A 23,570-nucleotide genomic window follows, 5' to 3' on the forward strand; every position below is an offset into this window, starting at 1 on the left:
CTGGGACTTCAACAGCTCCTGGATCTCCCGCCTGTGAGCAGTTCGCAAATCTTCTAACGCCAGTCGCTTGTCTTTTTCAAACTGTACTTGAAGTTGTCCAAAGCTCCGCAGTCTTTCTTCGAATTTCCTTCTAATCTCTTCAACCTCTCTGGACATGGTCACTATGCGTTGGACATGCTGGGCTTCTGCACAAAGTTGCATGTCCTCAACTCGGTGCTTGTAAGCTTCAAATTCTGTCAAAGCCTGCTGCTTCATTTTTATGTGATCTTCTAAAGATGCTTCTAAAACTTGAATCTTTCTCTTAAGGTCTAACTCCTCTGTCACTTTGGTCTTATACTGCAATATTTTTTCTCTTGTTTCTGCAAGAATTTGTTGTATTTCTTCTTCATGAGCATCTTTGAGGGCTTGAATTGCAGATTCATGTTCATCGTTTTTAGTGTTCAAAGCATATATTACCTGCATGGTTTTGAAGAAGGGAGAACTCAGTAAATCACATTCAATATCGGCTATGGTAAATGTTAAACACTGAAGCTTCATGCTGTTGCCTTTGTATTCTGATTGATTTGCTCAACATAATCTTAAAATTTGTATTTGAAGACTTTTCAGTCAGTATTTTAAAACGTCAAAATTAAGACTTTCATTAAAAAAGAAACAGCAAGCAGGAAAGGGACAAAGGAAGCCACCTGGCTTAAGAGAAAGGAGGTTTCTAGCTTCCTGGGGACTGTGCAGGGGATCAGGAGAAAAAGCCCCACAGTAAAGCTCTGCCCTACACTGGTGTTCTACCGGTCAGAGGGGCTTCAGTGAGCGGATGCTCTCTGGGCCCTAGTCTTCCCAAAAGCTTCTTTTATCTGTTTAATGGCTTATTTAGATTTTTTTTTTTTTTTTTTTTTTTTTGTAGAGACAGAGTCTCACTTTACTGCCCTTGGTAGAGTGCCGTGGTGTCACACGGCTCACAGCAACCTCCAGCTCTTGGGCTTACGTGATTCTCTTGCCTCAGCCTCCCGAGCAGCTGGGACTACAGGTGCCCGCCACAACGCCCAGCTATTTTTTTGGTGCAGTTTGGCCGGGGCTGGGTTTGAACCTGCCACCCTCGGCATATGGGGCCGGCGCCCTACTCACTGAGCCACAGGCGCCACCTGGCTTATTTAGATATTTTACCTTTTGAAATTTCCTTTTCTAATTCCCCTACAGTTTGCTTTTAAAGCTGATCCTTTTCTCCCAAATTTCTAATGGTCTCTTTACAAAATCCCATTAGTATTTTCATGTATGAAATACTATATAGTTTTACTCACTGCCTGATTCCTTGAGCCTGAGTGTTTTGAGTACAGGCCTTTATTTTCACTTCAGTTCTCTGCTTTAATGACTGATTCCACTGAGACTTACAATCTTAATTCCAAATGACAACATATTCCCTGTACAGTAGCATTCTCCCTCTTTCCTCTGTTCCTTGGATGCCTTCCATGTTACCAGTGTGGTCAAACAGTGCAATGTTTATGACTGTTACCTAAAGTTTAGGGAACTGCCTACTTTGCTTCTCCTGAAGTAAAAAGAAATTTAAACATGATACAGTCCAAGACTCCAAAAGCTAAAAATCGGACTCCTGGAGATTTGCTCATTTTAATGTGATCTTATCTGGCTTTAAAAATGAATTCCAGCACCAGACACCAGAAACTGCAATTAAAATGCAAAAGTATTGCCATTTCTGTAGAGAATTTATCCACGCAGCTTAAGGCAATTGAGGCAGACTCACTGGCTCTCCAAATATCCCTGCTACCTCCTGATCCTACTTGCTAAATATAGGCTGTCACCCTTTCAGACTGCAGCTGCACTTGGAGAAGGAACAACACACATCGAAAGCCTACGCCATTGCAGGGGCTTCACTGCGTCCACACAGGGCTTTATTTTCCAGACCCAGAGCTCTGTCCACAAACTCACTGGGTCTGCCATAACTAGGTATTATGAAATGCAATCATAACAATGGTAAAAAGATTGAGAGATGGCAGGAACCCATCTGTCCTGTTTTTGTGCAAGGTTCATTGGAAAACATGTACACAGAAGGGCTTAATCATCCGCTCTAATTCCAAACCCTAATTCCAAATCCCAAATTACGCCCCTAATGAGTTAGCTTAGATCCCATAGAGGGCTCCTTTCATTTATGCATTTAAGCTTTAAAGTAGCCTATAACCCAACAAAGTTTGGTGTCTTCCCATTTCCTGGGTTCATACCTGCCTCCCAAGTCAATGGTCAGAAAAGAATGAAAGCATCTGTGATATATTAAGAAATACACATTTGGTGTCTGTCCTCACTCCCTCACATAGAGCTCCTAAGACCTCTGTAACTTCCTGAGTGATAGAATCATCAGACGCAGAGCTCCTACCCTGCTTGGAATTTCCTGGGTGGTATCTTTTGTTCTAAAGAGGTAACGTTTGGTGGGCTCCTGGATGGCCTTGGGATGGGGGCTGGTTGCCAGAGGAAACCACCTTGTGACTAGAAGGTTGGAACTTACAGACCCATTCCTCAGACTCCAGGGAGGACAGGCCCACAGCTGAACTGATCACCAATCATGCCTAAGTAGTGAAGCCTCCATTAAAAATACAAAAGCACAATGGCTGGAGAGCTTCCAGATTTCTGAACAAGGAAGAGGTGCCAGGAGGGCCATGCACCCCTTTCCACAGACCTTGACCAGTCCATCTTTGTCATCTAACTGTTCATCTATAGCATTTGTAATACCCTTTATAAAGAACGGGTAAAATTAAGTGTTTCCCTGAGTTCTGTGAGCCAACCTAGCAAATTGATTGACCCCTACAAGGGGGCAGTGGGAACCCGCAATTTATATGGGTTGGTCAGAACTCAGGGTTTCTGACTGGCTTCTGAAATGGGGGGAAGTCTTGTGGAACAGGCCTTAACCTGTGGGATCTGATGTCATCTCCAGGTAGACGGCATCAGAATTGGAACTGAATTACAGGACACTCAGTTGGTGCCCAGGGGAACTGGCTATTGGTAGCGAGGAAAGCCAGGCATATTTTTGTATTTAGAGGTGGTTCTATGTTGTAATGAGTGTGCTGAACAGAAGTAAAATGTTCTGTGTTGTACTAAGAGTAACAAGAGGTGAAACGTTCTGTGTTGTGCTTTTGTTTTTTCCTATCTCAAGTAGGGTCCCTAAGGAAAAACAAGCCAATCTTCCAGAGAAAAGTCCATTTGCCAGAGTGCCTAGAGCAAAGCTGGTGTGGGCCACAGGCCTTGGCCTCTCCAGGGCAGGCCAGCACCCATGCCCACTTTATCTACCAATCACCCAGAGGAAAAGAGAATTCAGAGAGAGAGAATCTCAAAGGAGAACCAATACACACTTTGCTGCAGGAAATGATGGGATTCATATTTCCGGGGAAACATGAGATAGGGAGGCTTCTTATCTTGTCAAAAATTTACTGAAATACTCTTCTCATTTTTTTAATATTTAATTTCTTGTTGCCCTTGTGGCAGGAATCAGCTTGAGTCCTGCCTCCAAATCCATGGGAGTCTATCTTTTCTTTATCCACCACCTCCATTATATCCAGAACATCCATTTCCTTACCATTACTCACTCCCAAAACTCAGCCGATGTTTGATCAACTAAATGTGGGGGGGGTCTTGACAAAAGGTTGGAAAGATAGATGAGGTTCTTAGAGAGCCCGAAAAAGCGCTGAGGCTATAAAAGCACTCAGAAAGGGGAATGCAAAGGTGAAATTAAAGAGAATACAGGTAGGAATGAAAGCAGGAAGTTAGAGGAGGATGTAAGCAAAGCAAACAAAACATCTGACAAATAAAAGTGTGATAAGGAGCTTTACTTCACTTTACAGTCTAATCCTGGGGTCAGCAAACTATTTTAATATAACCTGTGAGCCAAATGTGGTTGCTGCTTTGTCACTGCAAACAAAGTATTACTGGAACACAGCTATGTCCGTTTGCCTTACAGCTGCTCTCCCCCCACAACAGTAACGCTGAGTAGTTGTGGAAAAGACCTTATCACTGATGCCTGTTCTAATCTATACATAGACAAAATTGCCAGCCAAAAGTAAAAACAAATAAAAGATCTAAATTTGCACTAGCTTCAATTATTACTATTAGACACAAGTCATAGGCTGAGAAAACCAACTATGTTATTCTTAAAATATATTTTGCAAAATATATATTCATGCAGAACAAATACTGGTATTTTCCAGAAAAAGCAATGCTAAAATTAGTTTCTAAAAACTTAAAAAGGAAAAATAAAATGAAGTCAAGCATAACACAAAATCAATACTGCTTTCATAAATGATCATTTGAAATATATCACTATGAAATTAATTACACTATTTTAAACACTCCTAATTGTATATGAAATCAGCACACACTGTATCCCATACGTGCATTAATGTATATATAATCTATGCATTTATGATTCAATAAAAAATACTAAAACGAGAATGCTATATATGAATTTTCAAGTTGAGCTTACCTAAATATAGCATCCTCCAACTGTTCATTTTTCTACATAATTATAAATGTAAGCATTAATTAGTATCTTTCTCTGATTACTATTCCTCAGACTAAGGTAACATAACAATTCTCTGTGTTCTTTGAACACAAAGATATGACTTGAAGTAGTAAAACTGACCCAACCTGGATTTTTAACTCTTAAGTAAAATCAGTTTCTCCAACCTCCAAGTGTCTCAAATATTAGAGATCCCTTAGTGACAGTGTTTTATAAGAACAAAAACTAAAATTTTAAAAATTGATGTTATATAACTATTTTTTTAAATTATAAAGCACTAAAACGTGGTAAAGTTTCCTTATTAGCTGTATCACTTATGTAGAGTGAGACTAATTTTAAAGGAAACTTCAGTAAATGATCATAATCATACATAAAATTGGCTATTATTTTCCAAATAAGAAAGGGAAATTCTCGAAAGTCTATTCTTTCTTTCTCTTTTTTTTTACTGAAATACTCTTCTCACTCTGTTGCCTCTGGTTGAGTGCCATGGTGTCATAGCTCACAGCAACCTCAAAGTCTTGGGCTCAAGCGATCCTCTGACCTCAGCCTCCCTGGGTGCCCACCACAGTGCCTGGCTATTTTTAGAGATGGGGTCTCGCTCTTACTTAGGCTGGTTTTGAACCCGTAGGCTCAGGCAATCAACCACTTCAGCCTCCCAAATTGCTAGGATTACAGGCATGAGCCACCGCACCTGGCTCTAAAGTCTCTTAGTCATAAAATATTTTAAAAGACATTAAGAGATATTTGCAGTTTTTCTGGAACTATGAACATTCATGGAATGAAAATGTACACAACTCATTTCAGCAACTTTATAGTTTTCATTTTATGGCAGTGAGGCATAATTTAATTACGTATTTCATGACGAATAAGCAATAGTAATTTTTACTTTTTCTATGAACATTTCCAGACAATCTTTTCCATAGGTAAAATGAGAATAATTCTAGATCCTAGTTCCTAAAATAATGTGTAGGTAAAAAATAAGTAGTTTCTAGCAGAGAGAGGGAAGGAAGGAGAGGGGTGGGGCCTTGGTGTATGGCACACCTTCTGGGGGCAAGACATGATTGCAAGAGGGACTTTACCTAACAAATGCAATCAGTGTAACTTGGCTTATTGTACCCTCAATGAATCCCCAATAAAAGAAAAAAAAAAGGAAAAGGAATGCCCCTTAGGAATTATCTTTTCTAGTAATCAAAACTATACAATTGATTACAATTTCATTTCAGCTTTGGAGGAAACTCAAGGCACCATAGCAATGATATTGATTGAAATGATTAATATATTTGTATCTCCATTTTTTCTTTCTTTTTTTATGTCAATTCATAATTTTTATTGCATGAAATTTTGGTGTAAGTCACCTCAAACCCTGATATGTAAGGGCTGGATCTAGGATTCTGGTCTACAGTCCTATATTTAATTGTGCCTCATATTAAAGCTATTAAAGATTTCTCTACCAAGGCAAAAGAAAAAATGATAATGATAAGTAGTTTCGGAAATAGTTCTCATTGTTGGTTGCTATAGATTTAATTATATCTATAAAACTCTCATGGTCAAGTCCTAGACCCCACATGCTAGTACATGGGGCCTGTGTAATTAGGTTTAGATGAGACCTTCATTGCAGGGCCCTCCTAAGGGGATTACAGTTCTATTTTATGAAGAGACAGCAGAGAGCTGTTTCCCGTGTCTGTCTGCCATGTGAGGACATATTAAGAAGGCAGCCATCTGTAGGTTGGGAAGAGAGCCCTCACCGGGGAAATGAACTGTCAGACACCTTGATCTTGGACTTCCCAAATTCCAGACTATAGAAAATAATTTCTTTTTAAGCCACCTAATCAAGGGTGTTTTGTCATGGCAGCCTAAGTTGACTAATACATTGACAATAATAACCATGTTCCCACTAAAATATAACTCATTAATCATAAAGTATATTCAGTGAAAAAGTATAGAAAGTACATTAGTAATAAACTGCATTCACTAAAGTAGTGTGTTATACTAGCTTATTAATATATTTTAACTAGATCATAATTACTGCATATTGTACCATTAGGCTTAACATTGCTAAGGTAAGGGAATCATTGAATAAATGATGGTATATTCATATAGTTTAATACCATGAAACCATCAAAAAGCACATTTATAATACAAGAAAAAGTATATCAAATAAAGCAAGCATATTTCATAACACCAAAAAGAATATGTAACATAAAGCAACTATATAATAAGATCCAATTTTAGAGGAAGAAAACTGTACATATTCATATTTAAAGGTGTGTAAAAAAATTTTAATTGAGAAGACTATGTATTTCCAAGCTTTCTATTATGAAAAATGTTGTTAATAACAGTAACAGAAAGTAAGAAGTTTAATCAGAAAATATTAAACCTTTTTAGCAGATTAACAGTGGTAAAAGAATAATATTCAAAATGCCTTAGCTTTAGAAAAATCTAAGAATGAGTTGGGCGTAGTGGCTCATGCCTATAATCCTAGCACTCTGGGAGGCAGAAGCAGGTGGAATGCCTGAGCTCAGGAGTTCCAGAAAAGCCTGAGCAAGTACAAGACTCCAAGATGTAGCCTCTACTAAAAACAGAAAAACTAGCCAGGCACTGTGCTTGGTGCCTGTAGTCCCAGCTACTCGGGAGGCTGAGACAAGAGGATCAATTGCTCAAGTCCAAGAGTTCAAGGTTTCTGTGAGCTATAATGCCACAACACTTTACCCAATGCAACAGAGTGAGACTATGTCTCAAAAAAAAAAAAAAAAAGTAACAGTGAAAATAAAAGCAGCAAATTTAAGGATATTCCTTAATTACCGACAGAGCAAAGCAAGTTTCCTTAAAAATTATCCACTAAAATTAAAGAGATTTATAAAAATTACAATTTAAACTTTTTAAAAATTTAAATTATCAATCATTATGTTAATAATGATTAACAATTTTAATTGATAGTTAATAATCATAACTATCAATCATTATGCTTAATAGAATTTATATATATTTAAGGGAAATACAAAAAATCCAAATACCTACATAAACTTTGATAGCTTACTAGCAATCTTTAATGGTGAATCCTGACTTCATTCATTCTGCCCCTCTACTGTCTGCTTGTGCCAAGAACTGTAATTGGCACAGGAAATACAAAAGAGAATTAGATGCATGTACACAATGTCTATTTCTCTTAATGGAGCTTAGTGAAGACTGGCCTTAAAGAAATATTCACGCAATGAGTCAAAGTAAAATTTTAATAAGTCTTGCAGGAAAGGAGAAATACAAAATGAGTATTTGTAAGGAGCGGGAGATGCATGAATATTCTTTTAATTTTGAGAAAAATGCTTTTGCTTTATTGCAACTAGAATCTCTTAAATTTGTCAAAATGTTAAGGGGTAGCCTACAGACAATTCCAGGCTGAAGAATATTATAATAAGAGGAAAGGCACAAAGATTTGAGAAGCGCAAGACTCTGAGGGTAAAGATGGGACCGGAGCTAGAAATACGCCAATGGTCTGCACTGCAGAGACACTGATAGCTGCTAGGCTAGACAAGATCCACAAGGCAGAAAGAGCAAAAAAGCCATAGCACACGTTCTTGGGCAGAGTCCAGGGGTGCAGAGGAGGATAAGGACCACAGACATGCACATGCTGAGGAAGAGCAGAATGGAGGCATAGATGCAAGGGATGGGCTGTGGACAGTGTCGAAGGCTGCAAAAATATCCAGAAGAATGAGGACTCTAAGCCACTGTATTCAGAATCGAAACCTTAGATTAGAAATAATTTGAGGGAGAGAACATTCAGCAGAGTAACAAAAGCAGATGAGTAGATGGTTAATAGGTGGAAACAATCAGATGGTAGAGAGAAGCTCCGAAATGGTCGGAAAGAGGAATACAGCTAGAGAGCTAACATGATGGCTGGGTTTTTTTGTTTGTTTGTTTTTGTTTTTTGGAGACGGGGTCTTGCTCTGTCTCCTAGGCTTGAGTGTAGTGGCATCATCCTCATAGCTCACTGCAACCTCAAACTCCAGGGCTAAAGCCATCTCAAAGTGCTAGGATTGCAGGCAGGAGCACCACACCTGGCCAAAGAATTGTTTCTTCTAGTTGAGCTAGTCACCGAAAGGTTAGTTGGGCCGTAAGACATTAGAACTAAAGAATACTGAAAATAATCTCTCAAACTTCCCCAAAACAGTGAGTTACTTACCTTTTGCCATATTGGCTGTTCAAGAGCATTAACATGGACGAGAGCTCTGTACCTCAATTCATACTCACTGGTATCCCAGTAAAATTTTTACCAATTGTTAACAATCATTTCACAAATTACTAATATTAATGATGAGCTCTAAGTATCTTCAGGAATCTTATATTTCTATAAAATGGCTCAACATTTGGAGCCCGGGTATTAGCACCACATTCCAATATGCCATCACTAACATAAAAGGGAACGTATATAAAATGTGCTTAAAGCTGTTTTTATTTTGAAAATGAAGAAATTGTCCAAATCCCTCCATATTTTCTTATCTGTTGTACTGGTAATGACAACATGAATTTATGCTACCTATATTACCAAGATAACAGGATTAATCACTGCAATATAAGAAAAAACCAAAGAGTTTATAAAACTGCATTCATGCGATAGTCCCTTGTAACTCATGTTAGCATAATGAGGTGCACAAAAGAAAAAAATATAAAATGAGGAAGTCACTAAATGAATGTGCATCTTAAAAAAAAAAAAGCAAGAAGCAAAAGCTACACAACATTTAGTACAGACTGAATGTTACAAAGAACAAATCCCAAACTCAGCATCAAGCAAGTGCACATGTGTATACATATATGTGGGAATTTTCTTTCTTTTGAACTATCTGAAAATAAGTTACAACTACCCAGACTCGTCATGAAATACTTAGTATGCTATTTCCTAAAGTGCAAGGCAATCATATTATCACACCCAAGAAATTTTACCTACTATTTTCTAAAACACAGCCATGTTCAAGTTTACCAAATTATTCCAATAGTGAAATTTATAGCAGCTTTTCTTTGTCAATGCTGATCCAATCAAGGATTCTCCATTGTATTTAGTTGTTATACCTTTTCAGTGTTTTTAATCTGGAAAAATATTAAGCCTTTTTCTTTCTTTTTTTTTTTTTTTTGTATTTCATGACATTGACATTTTTGAAGAAACTAGGCTGAGCATCTTATATAATGCATAGACTTATACGGTTTTTATAGTTTTATAGTTTTTTTAATGTCAAATTTATCTCTGTAGAAATCTTGGGTTTTCTTAATTCACCCTATCTACTAGCGTTTAGAGGACCTAATGTCACGTTATGAAGAGTATGTTTTATTAGTCTACTTCTATATTACCCCACATACTCTTCTAAACTAGTGTCCTTTTGTAATAACCTACTCAGTTTAAAGCCATTAAGAAAAAAAACAGGCAATGAATTTCATTTTCAATACAAAAGGTTTAGTCCCTAAGACAAACCTTTTCTACTCTTGTGTGGTAAACAATTCTTTTTTCTTTTGATACAGTCTTACTCTGTTGCCCTCTGTAGAGTGCCATGACAATCACATCTCATAGCAACCTCAAACTATTGGGCACAAGCGATCCTCTTGCCTCAGCCTCCCCAGTAGCTGGGTCTACAGGTGCCTGCCACAACACCAGCTTTTTTTTTTTTTTTTTTAAGAGACAGGGTCTGGCTCTTGCTCAAGCTGGTCTTGGAACTCCTGAGCTCAAGCAATCCACCTGCCTTGGCCTCTCTGAGTGCCAGGCCTGGCTGTGGTAAGCCCTTTAAGATGGCTTGCCTGAGTAACAGCAGCTATCTCTGTAGATGACCTGTCCTTTCTTTTTCTGAGTAGGGTTTGTAAGCCAAAGTTCAGGCTTGAACTGTTCACAGCTATAGAGGGAATTTTTTTAAGAAGCTGTTAGAGTGTAGAGAAACAAATCAAATGGCAGAATAGACATTTATTGAGGATCCTAACCATCTTTTACAATATGATGTAATATATAAAGTCTTTCAACCTATAGTTTCACTAAATATTCAGCCAAATGTTCATTTTCTATAAATGACTATAGAGCAGGCCAGAGAGGTACACGGAAGATGTGGAATTCAAGGTGATGGAATGGGAACAAAAGCATCCCACACAGAGTAGTTCAGTCCCGGGAATGAATTACTTCCATCCTTTTCCCTTGGTCAAGTTTCTTTTGTTTGAATAAGAAAGGAAATTTTTTAAAAGGCTATTTTTCATGTATTTTATAATCACATTAATTCAAGTAATAGACTTTGTCCAAATGAAACACTTACCAGGCAATTAACAAAAAGAGTTCATTTGGGTTTATTTAAGCCACAGGTTCTATAAAACCCAAATTTTAAAAGCACTTTAAAAATCTAATTTCTTTGAGAACTACCTTTAAAGATACAGCTGCTGTCTGTTTTCCTATTTGGAAAATATTTATGAAGTCCATTAATGTCAGAGTTATTGTCTTGTATAGAACACGTTTGTTTTGCCACAAGATTTAACTTGAATTCTGAAACTGGCAATAGAAGTCCTACTATATTCTCATTCAGGATCCATGCAATGCAATCTCTGCTACCAAACTTTAGCAAAAAAATCAAATCATCAGCTAGCTTCTCATGAACACCTACTATGTGCCCAATACTTTTTTACATGCATTATGGCAAAGAAAAGCCTAAGTGGTCTTAATCCCACACACAACTGCTCAAAATAAACATTCAGAATGGCAGACAATTTTAAATAACATACATACACCTTGTATTTAATGTCAAACTATAGCAATGGTACAGCATGAGAAGGTACACAGCATGAGAAATTTTCAGTAGAAAAAAACTAGATGAATACTGTAGTAACCAAGCAAAGGCAGTTGCAGAGAACTGGAAGGAAAGCAACTGAATTAAGGTACAAGATAGGAAGGATGTTGGTGTGGTCTGATAATGCTCAACACAGAGGGGGAATCCCCAGGAAAGACAGTTCAAGTTAAAAATGTTACTGAAATTTGGGCAGCGCCTGTGGCTCAGTCGGTAAGGCGCCGGCCCCATATACCGAGGGTGGCGGGTTCAAACCCGGCCCCGGCTGAACTGCAACCAAAAAATAGCCGGGCGTTGTGGCGGGCGCCTGTAGTCCCAGCTACTCGGGAGGCTGAGGCAAGAGAATCGCTTAGGCCCAGGAGTTGGAGGTTGCTGTGAGCTGTATGATGCCACGGCACTCTACCCGAGGGCCATAAAGTGAGACTATGGCTCTACAAAAAAAAAAAAAAAAAATGTTACTGAAATTTAATTGGGAAAATGAGTATCTGTAGTAATTTTAAGAGATTTACTATCTCTATATTATATATGTATTTTTCCATTTGTATGTCCACAGTGGTGCTGGACAATGACTCTAAGACATATATTTTTTCACATTTAAACATTTCATAAATCAGGGTGCATGATGCAATTAATTCCATATCATAGTTTAATTGACAGTATTTTTTTTCCTTAGAAGTACATACAATAATGATGTATCTTACAAATCAACCACTGCTATGAATCCAGAATGGTACAAAGCCTTTAAGGTAGACTGAATGAATAATGAATAAAATGTTTTATATTAAAAGTAGAACATAACTGGTTCTCAACTCTACAAATAGATTGCCTGAACTACTCAGAGGGAAAAGAAAGAAACTGCTGGTCTCCTGCAGGGAAGGGACAAGAGTGTCTCTTATTTAAATTGAATCCAGACAGAAAGTTGAGATTTCAAGACCAAAGGAAACATTGTAAAGGCAAAAGCAGGGTCAAAAAAATAAAGGGAAATTGGAAGTCAAGAGTCAGGACCCAGGAGGAAACTGAAATGTAAAGAAAGCAAGCTGCGACAAGCCATGCGGGTCCCTGTGCAATCACTGCCGTCAGCATTTATCCACCAGTGGGTGTGGTGGAGCATTTAAAAGCAAGTATATGAAGGAGAGTGGGCACATTTTTCAGGTTCCTAAGGTAATCAATGCTGCTTCCTTCCACATTCTCCTAATCTTCTGCATATTTAGCATTGCTGACTTTCCCTTTCAGAAAACCATGGCCCTTTTTCTAATCCAAAAATATATTCTCTGCTTCTTTTATCCTCCTCTTTCTCCTTATCCTGCAACTTTGGGCATTCTACTGCAACTTCTTCCTTAGACCGTTTATCTACCTTTACCTCTAAGCAGGATGATGCTCACATCTATAATCCTGAGCCTTCCACGTAATGTTTATGTACTGAATGCATGAAAGAGTTCACACAAATACATGCAATTAAATTCACCATTTCTCCTTATACAAAAAACAATCTCAATATTTTTCTTCTTTTTGACAATATCATTAACCCAATCCTCTGGCCTTGAAATCCGTTATTAATTTTCGTGGCCAATGTGTACTGATTCATCTTCTAACTCTGTCTGGCCATCCATTCCCTATCATTGTGTTGGTCTAGGCTCTTCAAAACCAAGGCTAGTGTTGCTACTGCAAAGACTCTTGCTGTTTCTCCTGGGCTAAGGTATCTCTGCTCCCATCCCTCCTGCCTACCACCCTAAGCATGGCATTTGTTACATAATTTTTTATTGCTCAAAATTCTATAGGATTCTGCCAAATATCTTGTCTTTTATGATGGCAAAGGCACCCAGGCTTTGTAGTCAGACAAAACTTGGGTTTGAATGCCTGATGCTGCTTGTGCAACCCTGGCCAAATTACTCAACTCTAAGTATCTGTTTCCTCATCAGTAAATTAGGAATACTATGTATTGGAACCTACTTCATGGAATTTTTATAAGGATTACCTGAAAGAAGGTAATGAAAGTATCTAGTATAGAGCCGGCCCAGTGGGTGAGGTGGCTCAAGCCTGTAATCCTAGCACTCTGGGAGGTGAAGGCAGGGGGATTTCTTGAGTTCAGGAGTTTCAAGACCAGACTGAGAAGATTAACTCTCCATCTTTACTAAAAACAGAAAAATTAGCCAGGCGTTGTGGCAGGCGCCTTATTCCTAGCTACTTGGGAGGCTAAGGCAAGAGGATCACTTGAGCCCAAGAGTTTGAAGTTGCAGTGAGCCTATGACACCACAGCACTCTACCCGAGGCCACATATTGAGACTCTTTTTTTTTTTTTTTTTTAGATACAGAGTCTCATTTTGTCACCCTCAGTAGAGTGCCGTGGCATCACAGCTCATAGCAACCTCCAGCTCTTGGGCTTAAATGATTCTCTTGCCTCAGCCTCCCAAGTAGCTAGGACTACAGGAGCCCACCACAATACCCGGCTGTTGTTGTTGTTGCAGTTTGGCCAGGGCTGGGTTCAAACCCACCACCCTCAGTAAATGGGGCCGGCACCCTACTCGCTGAGCCACCAGCGCCACCATAGTGAGACTCTTCAAAAACAAACAAACTTAAAAATAAAAAAATCATCTATCCTGTATTACCCATCCAATCCAAGTACATATTTTCTCACCAGAACAGATGCTCCCGTCCAGTCTTCTCTGAAAAGACCACAGTTTTCTGGTCATGGTGAGATAGCTCATTGTGTTCCTTGTACACACATATCTATTATAATGTCACTCTCCTTACTCTCCCTACCTTACACAGCTGTTACTCACCCTTCAGAAGCATCTCACTTCTTGTTTCCTCTTTGAAGTCTTTGTCATAAGTCTCAGCCTATACAGTCTCTTGTCAGCTCTCCAAAGCTGCCCTTCTGCAAGACCTGCCGGGGACCTATATGTACTGTACTGCATTACGCAGTCTAACGTTTAAATATGTGGTCCTCTATTATTTCACATCAGTGCTACAGTTAATTAATGAAATGTTTTGATCTACTGAAAACATACTAAGAAAACAGCACTGAATCGAGCTCTTCTATGATATCAGCCAGCAGGGCAGCACAGTTTTTGATATTACTTTTAGTTTACTGTGATAGTATGACTTCACTGTCTGCTATCTGACAAATACAAACATCTACACTATTCTTGAATAAGACGAAGACACCAAAACTGTGTTTTGCCTGACAGAATAAAAAATGGTAACATTTTTCAAAGAATAAAAATGTTTTCTTAAAATGTCAATAAGCTAAGCTAATTATAGCAATATATATCTAGAATAAGTGTGTAAAATAGTATTTGCTAAGCATTGGCAAAGCCATTTCTATTTGTGTTTTATATCACAGAACTAGCCTGTAGACCAGCACTTATTTGTGGCCTATTTGGAACAGGGCCACATGGCAGCTGAGAGGAGAGGTAGGCAAGGAAGATACGTGCCATCTGTGTTCACACACACTCCCCATCACTCGCAGCACCACCTGAGCTCCACCTCCTGTCAGATCGGCAGCTGCATTAGATTCTCATAGGAGCACGAACCCTACCGTAAACCACCCAGGGCAGGATCTAGGCTGCACGCTCCAGATGAGAATCTAATGCCTGATGATCTGCGGTGGAGCTGAGGTGGTGACAATAGCACTGAAAAGCGGCTACAAACACAGATTATCATTAGAAGAGAGGTTTAATTGCACAGAGACTGTAACACATCAACTGCTTGCAGACTTATAACCCTATCAGTGAGTAGCAAGTGACAATTGAGGTGCATCTGATGACAGGCTTTACAGCAGCAACACACTTCAGATGTCACTGTCTCCCATCACCCCCAGATGCGACCATCTACCTGCAGGAAAACAAGCTCAGGGCTCTTGCTAAGTCTGCATTATGACAAGTTTGTATAATTATTTCATTATGTATTGCAATGTAATGATAATATAAAGTCCACAACAACCATAATGTGCTTGAATCATCCCCCAAACCATCCCCACCTCACCCTGTCCATGGAAAAACTGTCTTTCATGAAACCGGTCCCTGGCACCAAAAAGGTTGGGGACTGTGGCTATAGAAGACATTGATACTAATACAGGATGTCCCCCATTCAGGGTTGGACAAGCCCTCAATCCCATTTTCCAGGCCTAAGCAAACAGACTTTCTCTCCAAACTACTCTCTGAGTATAAGTAAGACAGGAGAGGGGCAGTTTTCTATGTAAGCTAAGCCCCTTCTGGAGTGCACCTCCTGCAGTTAAATCCCCAGGTCATCAGGTGAATCAAAGAGACAGGAAATTAACTCCCCCCATACACTTAGCAAAAAAGAGAAAGTGAGCTACAGCAGCTCCTGGCTTAGGGACAATGGGTACAGAGGAGGGCAGGGGTGAGGTATGAGACTAAGAGCAGGGGGATTCAGTAAAAAATCTCACAAGCCACAGACCAGGAGAAAATATTATGAAGAACTAGGGTTCTTACTAATCAAAATATTCACCCAACTTGGTTTCAGTTTCAACATTCTATATTTATAAAAAGAAGTAAAATGCAAAAGTAAAGGACTGTTACCCAAAATAAAGAAAGCTTAAAACTCAATGATAAGAAAATAAATAATTTGATTAAAAAATGGGCAAAAGGGCGGCACCTGTGGCTCAGTCGGTAAGGCGCCGGCCCCATATACCGAGGGTGGCAGGTTCAAACCCAGCCCCGGCCAAACTGCAACCAAAAAATAGCCGGGCGTTGTGGCGGGCACCTGTAGTCCCAGCTACCTGGGAGGCTGAGGCAAGAGAATCGCTTAAGCCCAGGAGTTGGAGGTTGCTGTGAGCTGTGTGAGGCCACAGCACTCTACCGAGGGCCATAAAGTGAGACTCTGTCTCTACAAAATAAAAAAAATGGGCAAAAGATCTCAATAGACACCTCACCAATGAAGGCATGGGGATGGCAACTAAGTACATTAAAACGTGCTTACTGTCATTAGGAATTTGCAAACCAAGCCAAGACACAACTACACACACAATAGGAGTAGAACACCCAACATCCAGAACACAGATGACACCAAATGCTGATGAGAAATAGCAACTCCCCGTCGCTGCTGAAGGGAATACTACAGCTGCTTGGGAAAGCAGTTTAGCAGTTTCTTACAAAAGTAAATGCATTCTAATCATACAATCCACCAATCACACTCCTTGGTATATACTCAAAAGGATTAAAAACTTACATCCCACAAAACCTGAACATGGGTGTCTATAGCAGCTTTATTCAAAATTGTTAAAACTTGGAAGAAACCAAGATGTCCTTCAGAACGTGAATGGATAAACTGTGGTCTATCTAGACACTGAGTCTGGATATTATTCAGTACTAAAAAGAAATGAGCTATTAAACCATGGGAAAAAATAAACCAAACTAACATGGAAGACCCTTAAATGCATATTCTTTTTTTTATTAATATTAAATAATAGCTGCGTACATTAATGCAATCATGGGGCACCATACACTGGTTTTATAAACAGTTTGACACATTTTCATCACAATGGTTAACATAGCCTTCCTGGCATTTTCTTAGTTATTGTATAAAGACAATTACATTCTACATTTACCAAGTTTCATATGTACCCTTGTAAGATGCACCGCAGGTGTAATCCCACCAATCACCCTTCCTTTGTCCATCCTCCCCCCTCCCCCCCTTCACCATATTCTTAGGTTATAACTGGGTTATAGCTTTCATATGAAAGCCATAAATTAGTTTCATAGTAGGGCTGAGTACATTGGATACTTTTTCTTCCATTCTTGAGATACTTTACTAAGAAGAATATGTTCCAGCTCCATCCATATAAACATGAAAGAGGTAAAGTCTCCATCTTTCTTTAAGGCTGCATAATATTCCATGGTGTACATATACCACAGTTTATTAATCCATTCGTGGATCGATGGGCACTTGGGCTTTTTCCATGACTTAGCAATTGTGAATTGGGCTGCAAAAACCATTCTGGTGCAAACATCTTTGTTATAATGTGATTTTTGGTCTTCTGGGTATATACCTAGTACAGGAATTATAGGATTGAATGGCAGATCTATTTTTAGATCTCTAAGTGTTCTCCAAACATCTTTCCAAAAGGAATGTATTAATTTGCACTCCCTCCAGCAGTGTAACAGTGTTCCCTTTTCTCCACATCCATGCCAACATCTCTGGTCTTGGAATTTTGTAATATGGGCCAATCTTACTGGAGTTAGATGATATCTCAAAGTAGTTTTGATTTGCATTTCTCTGATGATTAAAGACAATGAGCATTTTTTCATATGTCTGTAGGCCGTGCACCTGTCTTCTTCAGAGAAGTTTCTCTTCAAGTTCCTTGCCCAGCCTGCGATGGGATCACTTGTTCTTTACTTGCTTATACGTTTTAGTTCTCTGTGGGTTCTGGTTATTAAACCTTTGTCGGAGACATAACCTGCAAATATCTTCTCCCATTCTGAGGGCTATTTGCTTGCTTTACTTACTGTGTTCTTGGCTGTGCAGCTTTTTAGTTTGATCAGGTGCCAATAGTGTATTTTTGAAGCTGCTTCAACTGCCCGGGGGGGGGTCCTCCTCATGAAATACTCGCCCAGACCGATTTCTTCAAGGGTTTTCCCTGCACTCTCTTCTAGTATTTTTATAGTTTCATGTCTGAAGTTTAAATCTTTAATCCAGTGAGAGTCTATCTTAGTTAATGGTGAAAGGTGTGGGTCCAATTTCAGTCTTCTACAGGTTGCCAGCCAGTTCACCCAGCACCATTTGTTAAATAGGGCATCTTTTCCCCACTGAACGTTTTTGTTTTTTTTTTTTTTTTTTGTAGAGACAGAGTCTCACCTCGTGGCCCTCGGTAGAGTGCCATGGCATCACACAGCTCACAGCAACCTCCAACTCCTGGGCTCAAGCGATTCTCTTGCCTCAGCCTCCCGAGCAGCTGGGACTACAGGCGCCACTGAACGTTTTTAACTGGCTTGTCAAAGATCATATAATGGTAAGTAGCTGGATTCATCTCTTGGTTCTCTATTCTGTTCCAGACATCTACTTCTCTGTTTTTGTGCCAATACCATGCTGTTTTGATCACTATCGATTTGTAGTACAGTCTGAGGTCTGATAGCGTGATTCCTCCTGCTTTGTTTTTATTTCTGAGTAATGTCTTGGATATTCGAGGTTTTTTCTGATTCCATATAAAACGAAGTATTATTTTTGCAAAATCTTTAAAGTATAACAGTGGAGCTTTAATAGGGATTGCATTAAAATTGTGTATTGCTTTCGGTAATATGGACATTTTAACAATGTTGATTCTTCCTAGCCATGAGCATGGTATGTTTTTCCATTTGTTAATATCTTCAGCTATTTCTTTTCTTAGAGTTTCATAGTTCTCTTTATAAAGATCGTTCACGTCCTTTGTTAAACTCCCAAATATTTTATCTTCTTTGGCACCACTTTGAATGAAATAGAGTCCTTGACTGTTGTTGATATATATAAAGGCTACCGATTTATGAATGTTGATTTTGTAACCTGAGACGCTGCTGTATTCCTTGATCACTTCTAAGAGTTTTGTAGTAGAATCCCTGGGGTTTTCCAGATATACAATTATATCATCTGCAAAGAACAAAAGTTTGATCTCTTCTGACCCTGTATGGATACCCTTGATCACCTTTTCTTCCTTAATTGCGATGGCTAAAACTTCCATTACAATGTTAAAGAGCAGTGGAGACAATGGGCAGCCTTGTCTGGTTCCTGATCTAAGTGGAAATGATTTCAGTTTAACTCCATTCAATACGATATTGGCTGTGGGTTTGCTATAGATGGCCTCTATCAGTTTGAGAAATGTCCCTTCTTCCGATCATGAAGGGATGCTGGATATTATCAAAAGCTTTTTCTGCATCAATTGACAGAATCATATGCTCTTTGTTTTTTAATTTGTTTATGTGCTGAATTATACTTACAGATTACGTATATTAAAACAGCCTTGAGACCCTGGGATAAAACCGACTTGGTCATGATGTATAATTTGTTTGATGTGTTGCTGGATTCTGTTTGATAGGATCTTGTTGAATATTTTTGCATCTATATTCATTAGTGATATTGGTCTGTAATTTTCTTTATTTCATTGGGTCTTTTCCTGGTTTGGAGATAAGGGTGATGTTTGCTTCATAGAACGTGTTGGGTAGTCTTCCTTCTTTTTCTACGTTTTGGAACAGGTTGAATAATATAGGTACTAGTTCCTCTTTAAAGGTTTGGTAGAATTCTGACGTGAAACCATCTGGTCCTGGGCTTTTCTTTTTAGGGAGATTTTGTACGGCTGATGCTATTTCAGAACTTGATATTGGCCTGTTCAACATTCCACTTGATTCTTGCTAGTCTTGGAAGGTGACGTGCTTCCAAGTATTGGTCAATTTCCTTCAGATTTTCATATTTCTGAGAATAAAGTTTCTTGTAATATTCATTAAGGATTTTTTGAATTTCTGAGGAGTCTGTTATTTCATCTTTGTTGTTTCTGATTGATGAAATTAGAGATTTTACTCTTTTTTTCCTGATTAGGTTAGCCAAAGGTTTATCTATTTTATTGACTTTTTCAAAAAACCAACTTTTTGATTTATTGATCTGTTGTACAATTCTTTTGTTTTCAATTTCATTTAATTCTGCTCCAATGTTGGTTATTACTTTTCTTCTACTAGGTTTGGGGTTGGAATGTTCTTCCTTTTCCAGTTGATTGAGGTGTCCCATTAAGTTGTTGACTTCCTCTCTTTCCATTCTCTGTCAGTAGAAGAAGAAGGCTTGGAGTGCTATAAATTTCCCTCTTAGGACTGTCTTTGTGGTATCCCAGGGGTTCTGATAATTCATGTCTTCATTGTCGTTTTGTTCCAAAAAATTTGGCAATTTCCTTCTTGATCTCATCTCTGATCCAGCTATCATTCAGAATAAGGTTATTTAACTTCCATGTTTTTGTATGAGTATTCAGGTTCCTGTTGTTACTGAGTTCAACTTTTATTCCATGGTGGTCTGAGGGGATGCAAGGAATAAATTCTATTCCTTTAAATTTACTGAGGTTAGACTTGTGACCTAAGATGTGATCGATTTTGGAGTAAGTTCCGTGGGCTGATGAGAAGCATGTGTATTCGGTTTTGTTGGGATGAAATGTTCTGTAGATGTCTGCTAAATCCAAATGTTGGATGGTTAGGTTTAAATCTAAAATTTCTTTGCTCAGCTTCTTATTGGAGAATCTATCCAACACTGCCAGAGGAGTGTTGAAATCTCTGACTATTATAGAGCTGGAGGAAATCAAGTTGCTCATGTCTGTTAGAGTTTCTCTTATAAATTGAGGTGCATTCTGGTTGGGTGCATAAATATTAATAATTGAAATCTCATTATATTGAGTATTACCCTTAACAAATATGAATTGACTGTTCTTATCCTTCCTTCCTTTTGTTGGTTTAAAGCCTATTATGTCTGCAAATAGAATTACAACGCCTGCTTTTTCTGGCTACCATTTGCCTGAAATATGGACGATCATCCTTTCACCCTGAGTCTATATTTACCTTTTAAGGTAACCACACACCCAGGGCACCACTTGAGTAGTCCTCAGGTGATTGGCTCAGTTCAAAAGTTCCAAATCAATTGTCTCATTCAGCACCTGTCTCAGGTGTGAGAGTTTCAAAGACTGCATCACAGGGGTCTGGTGACAACTCAAATATGACTTGCTCCGGTGCTCCGTGAAGTCTGGAGGATCCACCCAGCAAACAGAGTAGTCTAGGAAGGTTGATGCCTCCTTCCCCACCTTGCACCTTTGTCACACCCAGTCACTGATAGCCCCGCAGGGCTGTGACTCAGTTGCCTCCCGTGGGCAGATACTCCAGGGCTTTGCACCTGCCTGTATCACAAGGACATCTGTATCTTCTCGGCCAGGCCACTGCTCTCTGCCTCTATCCAGCAGGGGGTGGTGAGGCCTGACAACCTCGGGTGCTTGATGGAGGCTGAGGGGTGTTCACTCAGTTCCAGCCCTGCCCCTGATTGATGTTACTGACAGAACAACTCTGTGGGAATTTTTTTCTGTCCCTGCTAAATTCCTCTGCAGAAGAGAAGCTGTTTTGAGTTCCCAGAACCTGTGCCTCAGGCCCTGTCTTTACTCCTGCAGGTTTGTATTCATAGCATGGTCAGCTCTAGCCTCTTGCCTTCCTTTGTCTATAGGCTGATGATCCCCTGAGGGCCTGGTGTGTCTTAGGCTCAGTAAAGCGGTTCTCTGGGTCAGTCCTACCCTGGGAATTTCCTGGCTCCGCGCTCCACCCAGGCCGGTACCACCACAGGCAGACCCTTTACTCATGAAGCCTGTGTTTCAGTCCCAGATCTGTTCAGCAGTGGTTGCCTTCTGAGAAGATGCTCAGCCTCCTCTGGTTGCCCAGGGAGACAGGGGTTGTGGCTTCAGAATATCCGGGGGTGGGCCGTATTGTTGCCAAAAACGGCTGCTGCTCTGCACCTCAGGGCACTGCTGCTCCGGTGTGGTTCCCTCTCAACTGTCGTCTCCTCACTCTCGTGCCACAGAATCAGCACTGACCAGCTGCAGTCCAGGCCCTGTCCACACCCCTCAAGAAATCACCCAAGAATCTGGACTCCTGGGGAACAGGCCTCCAGACTTCAGAGTGAGAGTGGAGGGGAGTGCTGAGAGCTCAGAATTGCAGGTTGAAACACCAAACTCATTGAGACCAAATGAACAAATAAACAGATAAAAAGGCTACCAGACACACAAGTCCACAGATGCAGAAACACATAGACATACAGACAACAACAACAAAAAAACTACAATATAAAAATAATGATAATCATAAAATAATTGAGAAAAAAGGGTAAAAACATACAAACAAAACGAACAAACAAAAAAATTCTCTAGAAATCTGATGTTAGCACTCTCAGAAACCATAGGAAGGGAAGAGGAAGACAGAAGGGAGAAAAGAAAAGTGTTCATAAAAAAGTTAAAAAAGAAGAAAAAAAATTAAAAATAGAGAAAATAAAAATAAAAAATATATAAAAAATAATAAAAATTGATGACAGTTCCTCCAAGAAAGTGATGAGAAAAAAAAGGCACCAACCATCTTGTATATATGTAGAAATATACATCTATATGTATGACGTAGGGATCAACTTTCGTAGGAATATATTTATAATGCAATATACTTTCTGGATGCCAGGTGGCGCTGTGACTAGTTCCCAGGCTTATACCTGATTTACAGTTCATACTGTTACCGCAGGTAACCACCCTACCTGGCCAATAGCCATTTTGGAGTTTCCATAGTTTTTTCACCTAATTGTTGTGCAACCTCAGCTGCTCTGTTCCAGACAGCATTCCTATCCGACCTCCCAACTCAGTGCAGGAGTCCACACTTAACAAATCTTTCCACTCTGCTCCCGCGTTCTCCTGCAAACTGGCAACTGCAATCGGCTGTGGGGGAGGGTGCTGGCTGCCGCAGGGTTGCTGCCACCGCAGGTGCAGCAGCGCGACGAAACCTTATACTCAATTTTTGTGGCTCTGGAGTTTTGAGTCCAGCCACCCACCAGTTTGCCGCACAGCCTGAACTGCCAGCCCACACCAGTATTCCCCACCAGGAATGATCAGGTCTATTTAATCACTCCTGTTGTTCTGGGGGAAGGTGCCCGCTATTTCGGACAACTCAAAATGTCTGTTTCCCAGGCAGGATCTCTTCCTTTCAATTTTCCATCGGTTTGCTTAGTACCTTGTGATTCTGAGCGGCTCCCCTTTGGGGTGCCAAACTCTGCTCAGGAATACATTTTCATCAGTTGGGTTTTGCCAGGAATTGCAAACTGCTGTCCTCCATGAGGGAGGGGCCTGCCAGCCAGCATGGCCAAGCAGGGAAAATCTCTACAACAGAGTCTGTGGTTTTAAATTACACTTCATATACAGCAATCCGCGGATTCGCTACGAGTCTCCAGCTATCTATCCACACCAATAATCCACACGGGGAAAAGGTCCAGACCCCCCTTCCTCTCACCTGATGACTTGGGAGAGGTGGGCTACAAGTCCGCCCATCCGCCATCATGCTCCGCCTCCCTTAAATGCATATTCTTAAGTGAAAGAAGCCAATGTGAAAAGGCTACATAATATGGGATTTCAACAATAACATTCTGGAAAAGACAAAAACTATGGTGACAGTAAAAAGATTAGTGGTTGCCAAGGATTGGAGAAAGGGAGGGAAGAATAGGCAGAGCATAGGTTTTTTAGGGCAGTGAAATTATTCTATGATATCACTGCATGTAATGGTGGACAC

At 39.7% G+C, this 23,570-nt stretch overlaps 1 protein-coding gene across 11 annotated transcripts in view; it reads right to left on the bottom strand.

Moving 5' to 3' along the window:
• Nucleotides 1-23,570, bottom strand: part of FAM184A (family with sequence similarity 184 member A) — a 128,003-nt gene that overhangs the window by 70,198 nt on the left and 34,235 nt on the right. For 10 of the 11 annotated variants that reach the window (XR_008380161.1, XM_053591441.1, XM_053591450.1 and 7 more), the window contains exon 2: nt 1-456. This exon is cut by the window's left edge and continues 399 nt beyond it. Coding sequence is in view for 10 of the 11 variants with exons in the window: in XM_053591441.1 (XP_053447416.1) it covers nt 1-456 (456 nt within the window). In the remaining variant the exon portion in view is untranslated. Of the gene's footprint in view, nt 457-7,547; nt 7,586-23,570 lie in introns of those variants that run through there. The other variant, XM_053591449.1, reaches the window with a different exon arrangement.

Source organism: Nycticebus coucang, chromosome 5 (assembly GCF_027406575.1).
Source record: "Nycticebus coucang isolate mNycCou1 chromosome 5, mNycCou1.pri, whole genome shotgun sequence".
NCBI classification, from domain to species: domain Eukaryota; kingdom Metazoa; phylum Chordata; class Mammalia; order Primates; family Lorisidae; genus Nycticebus; species Nycticebus coucang.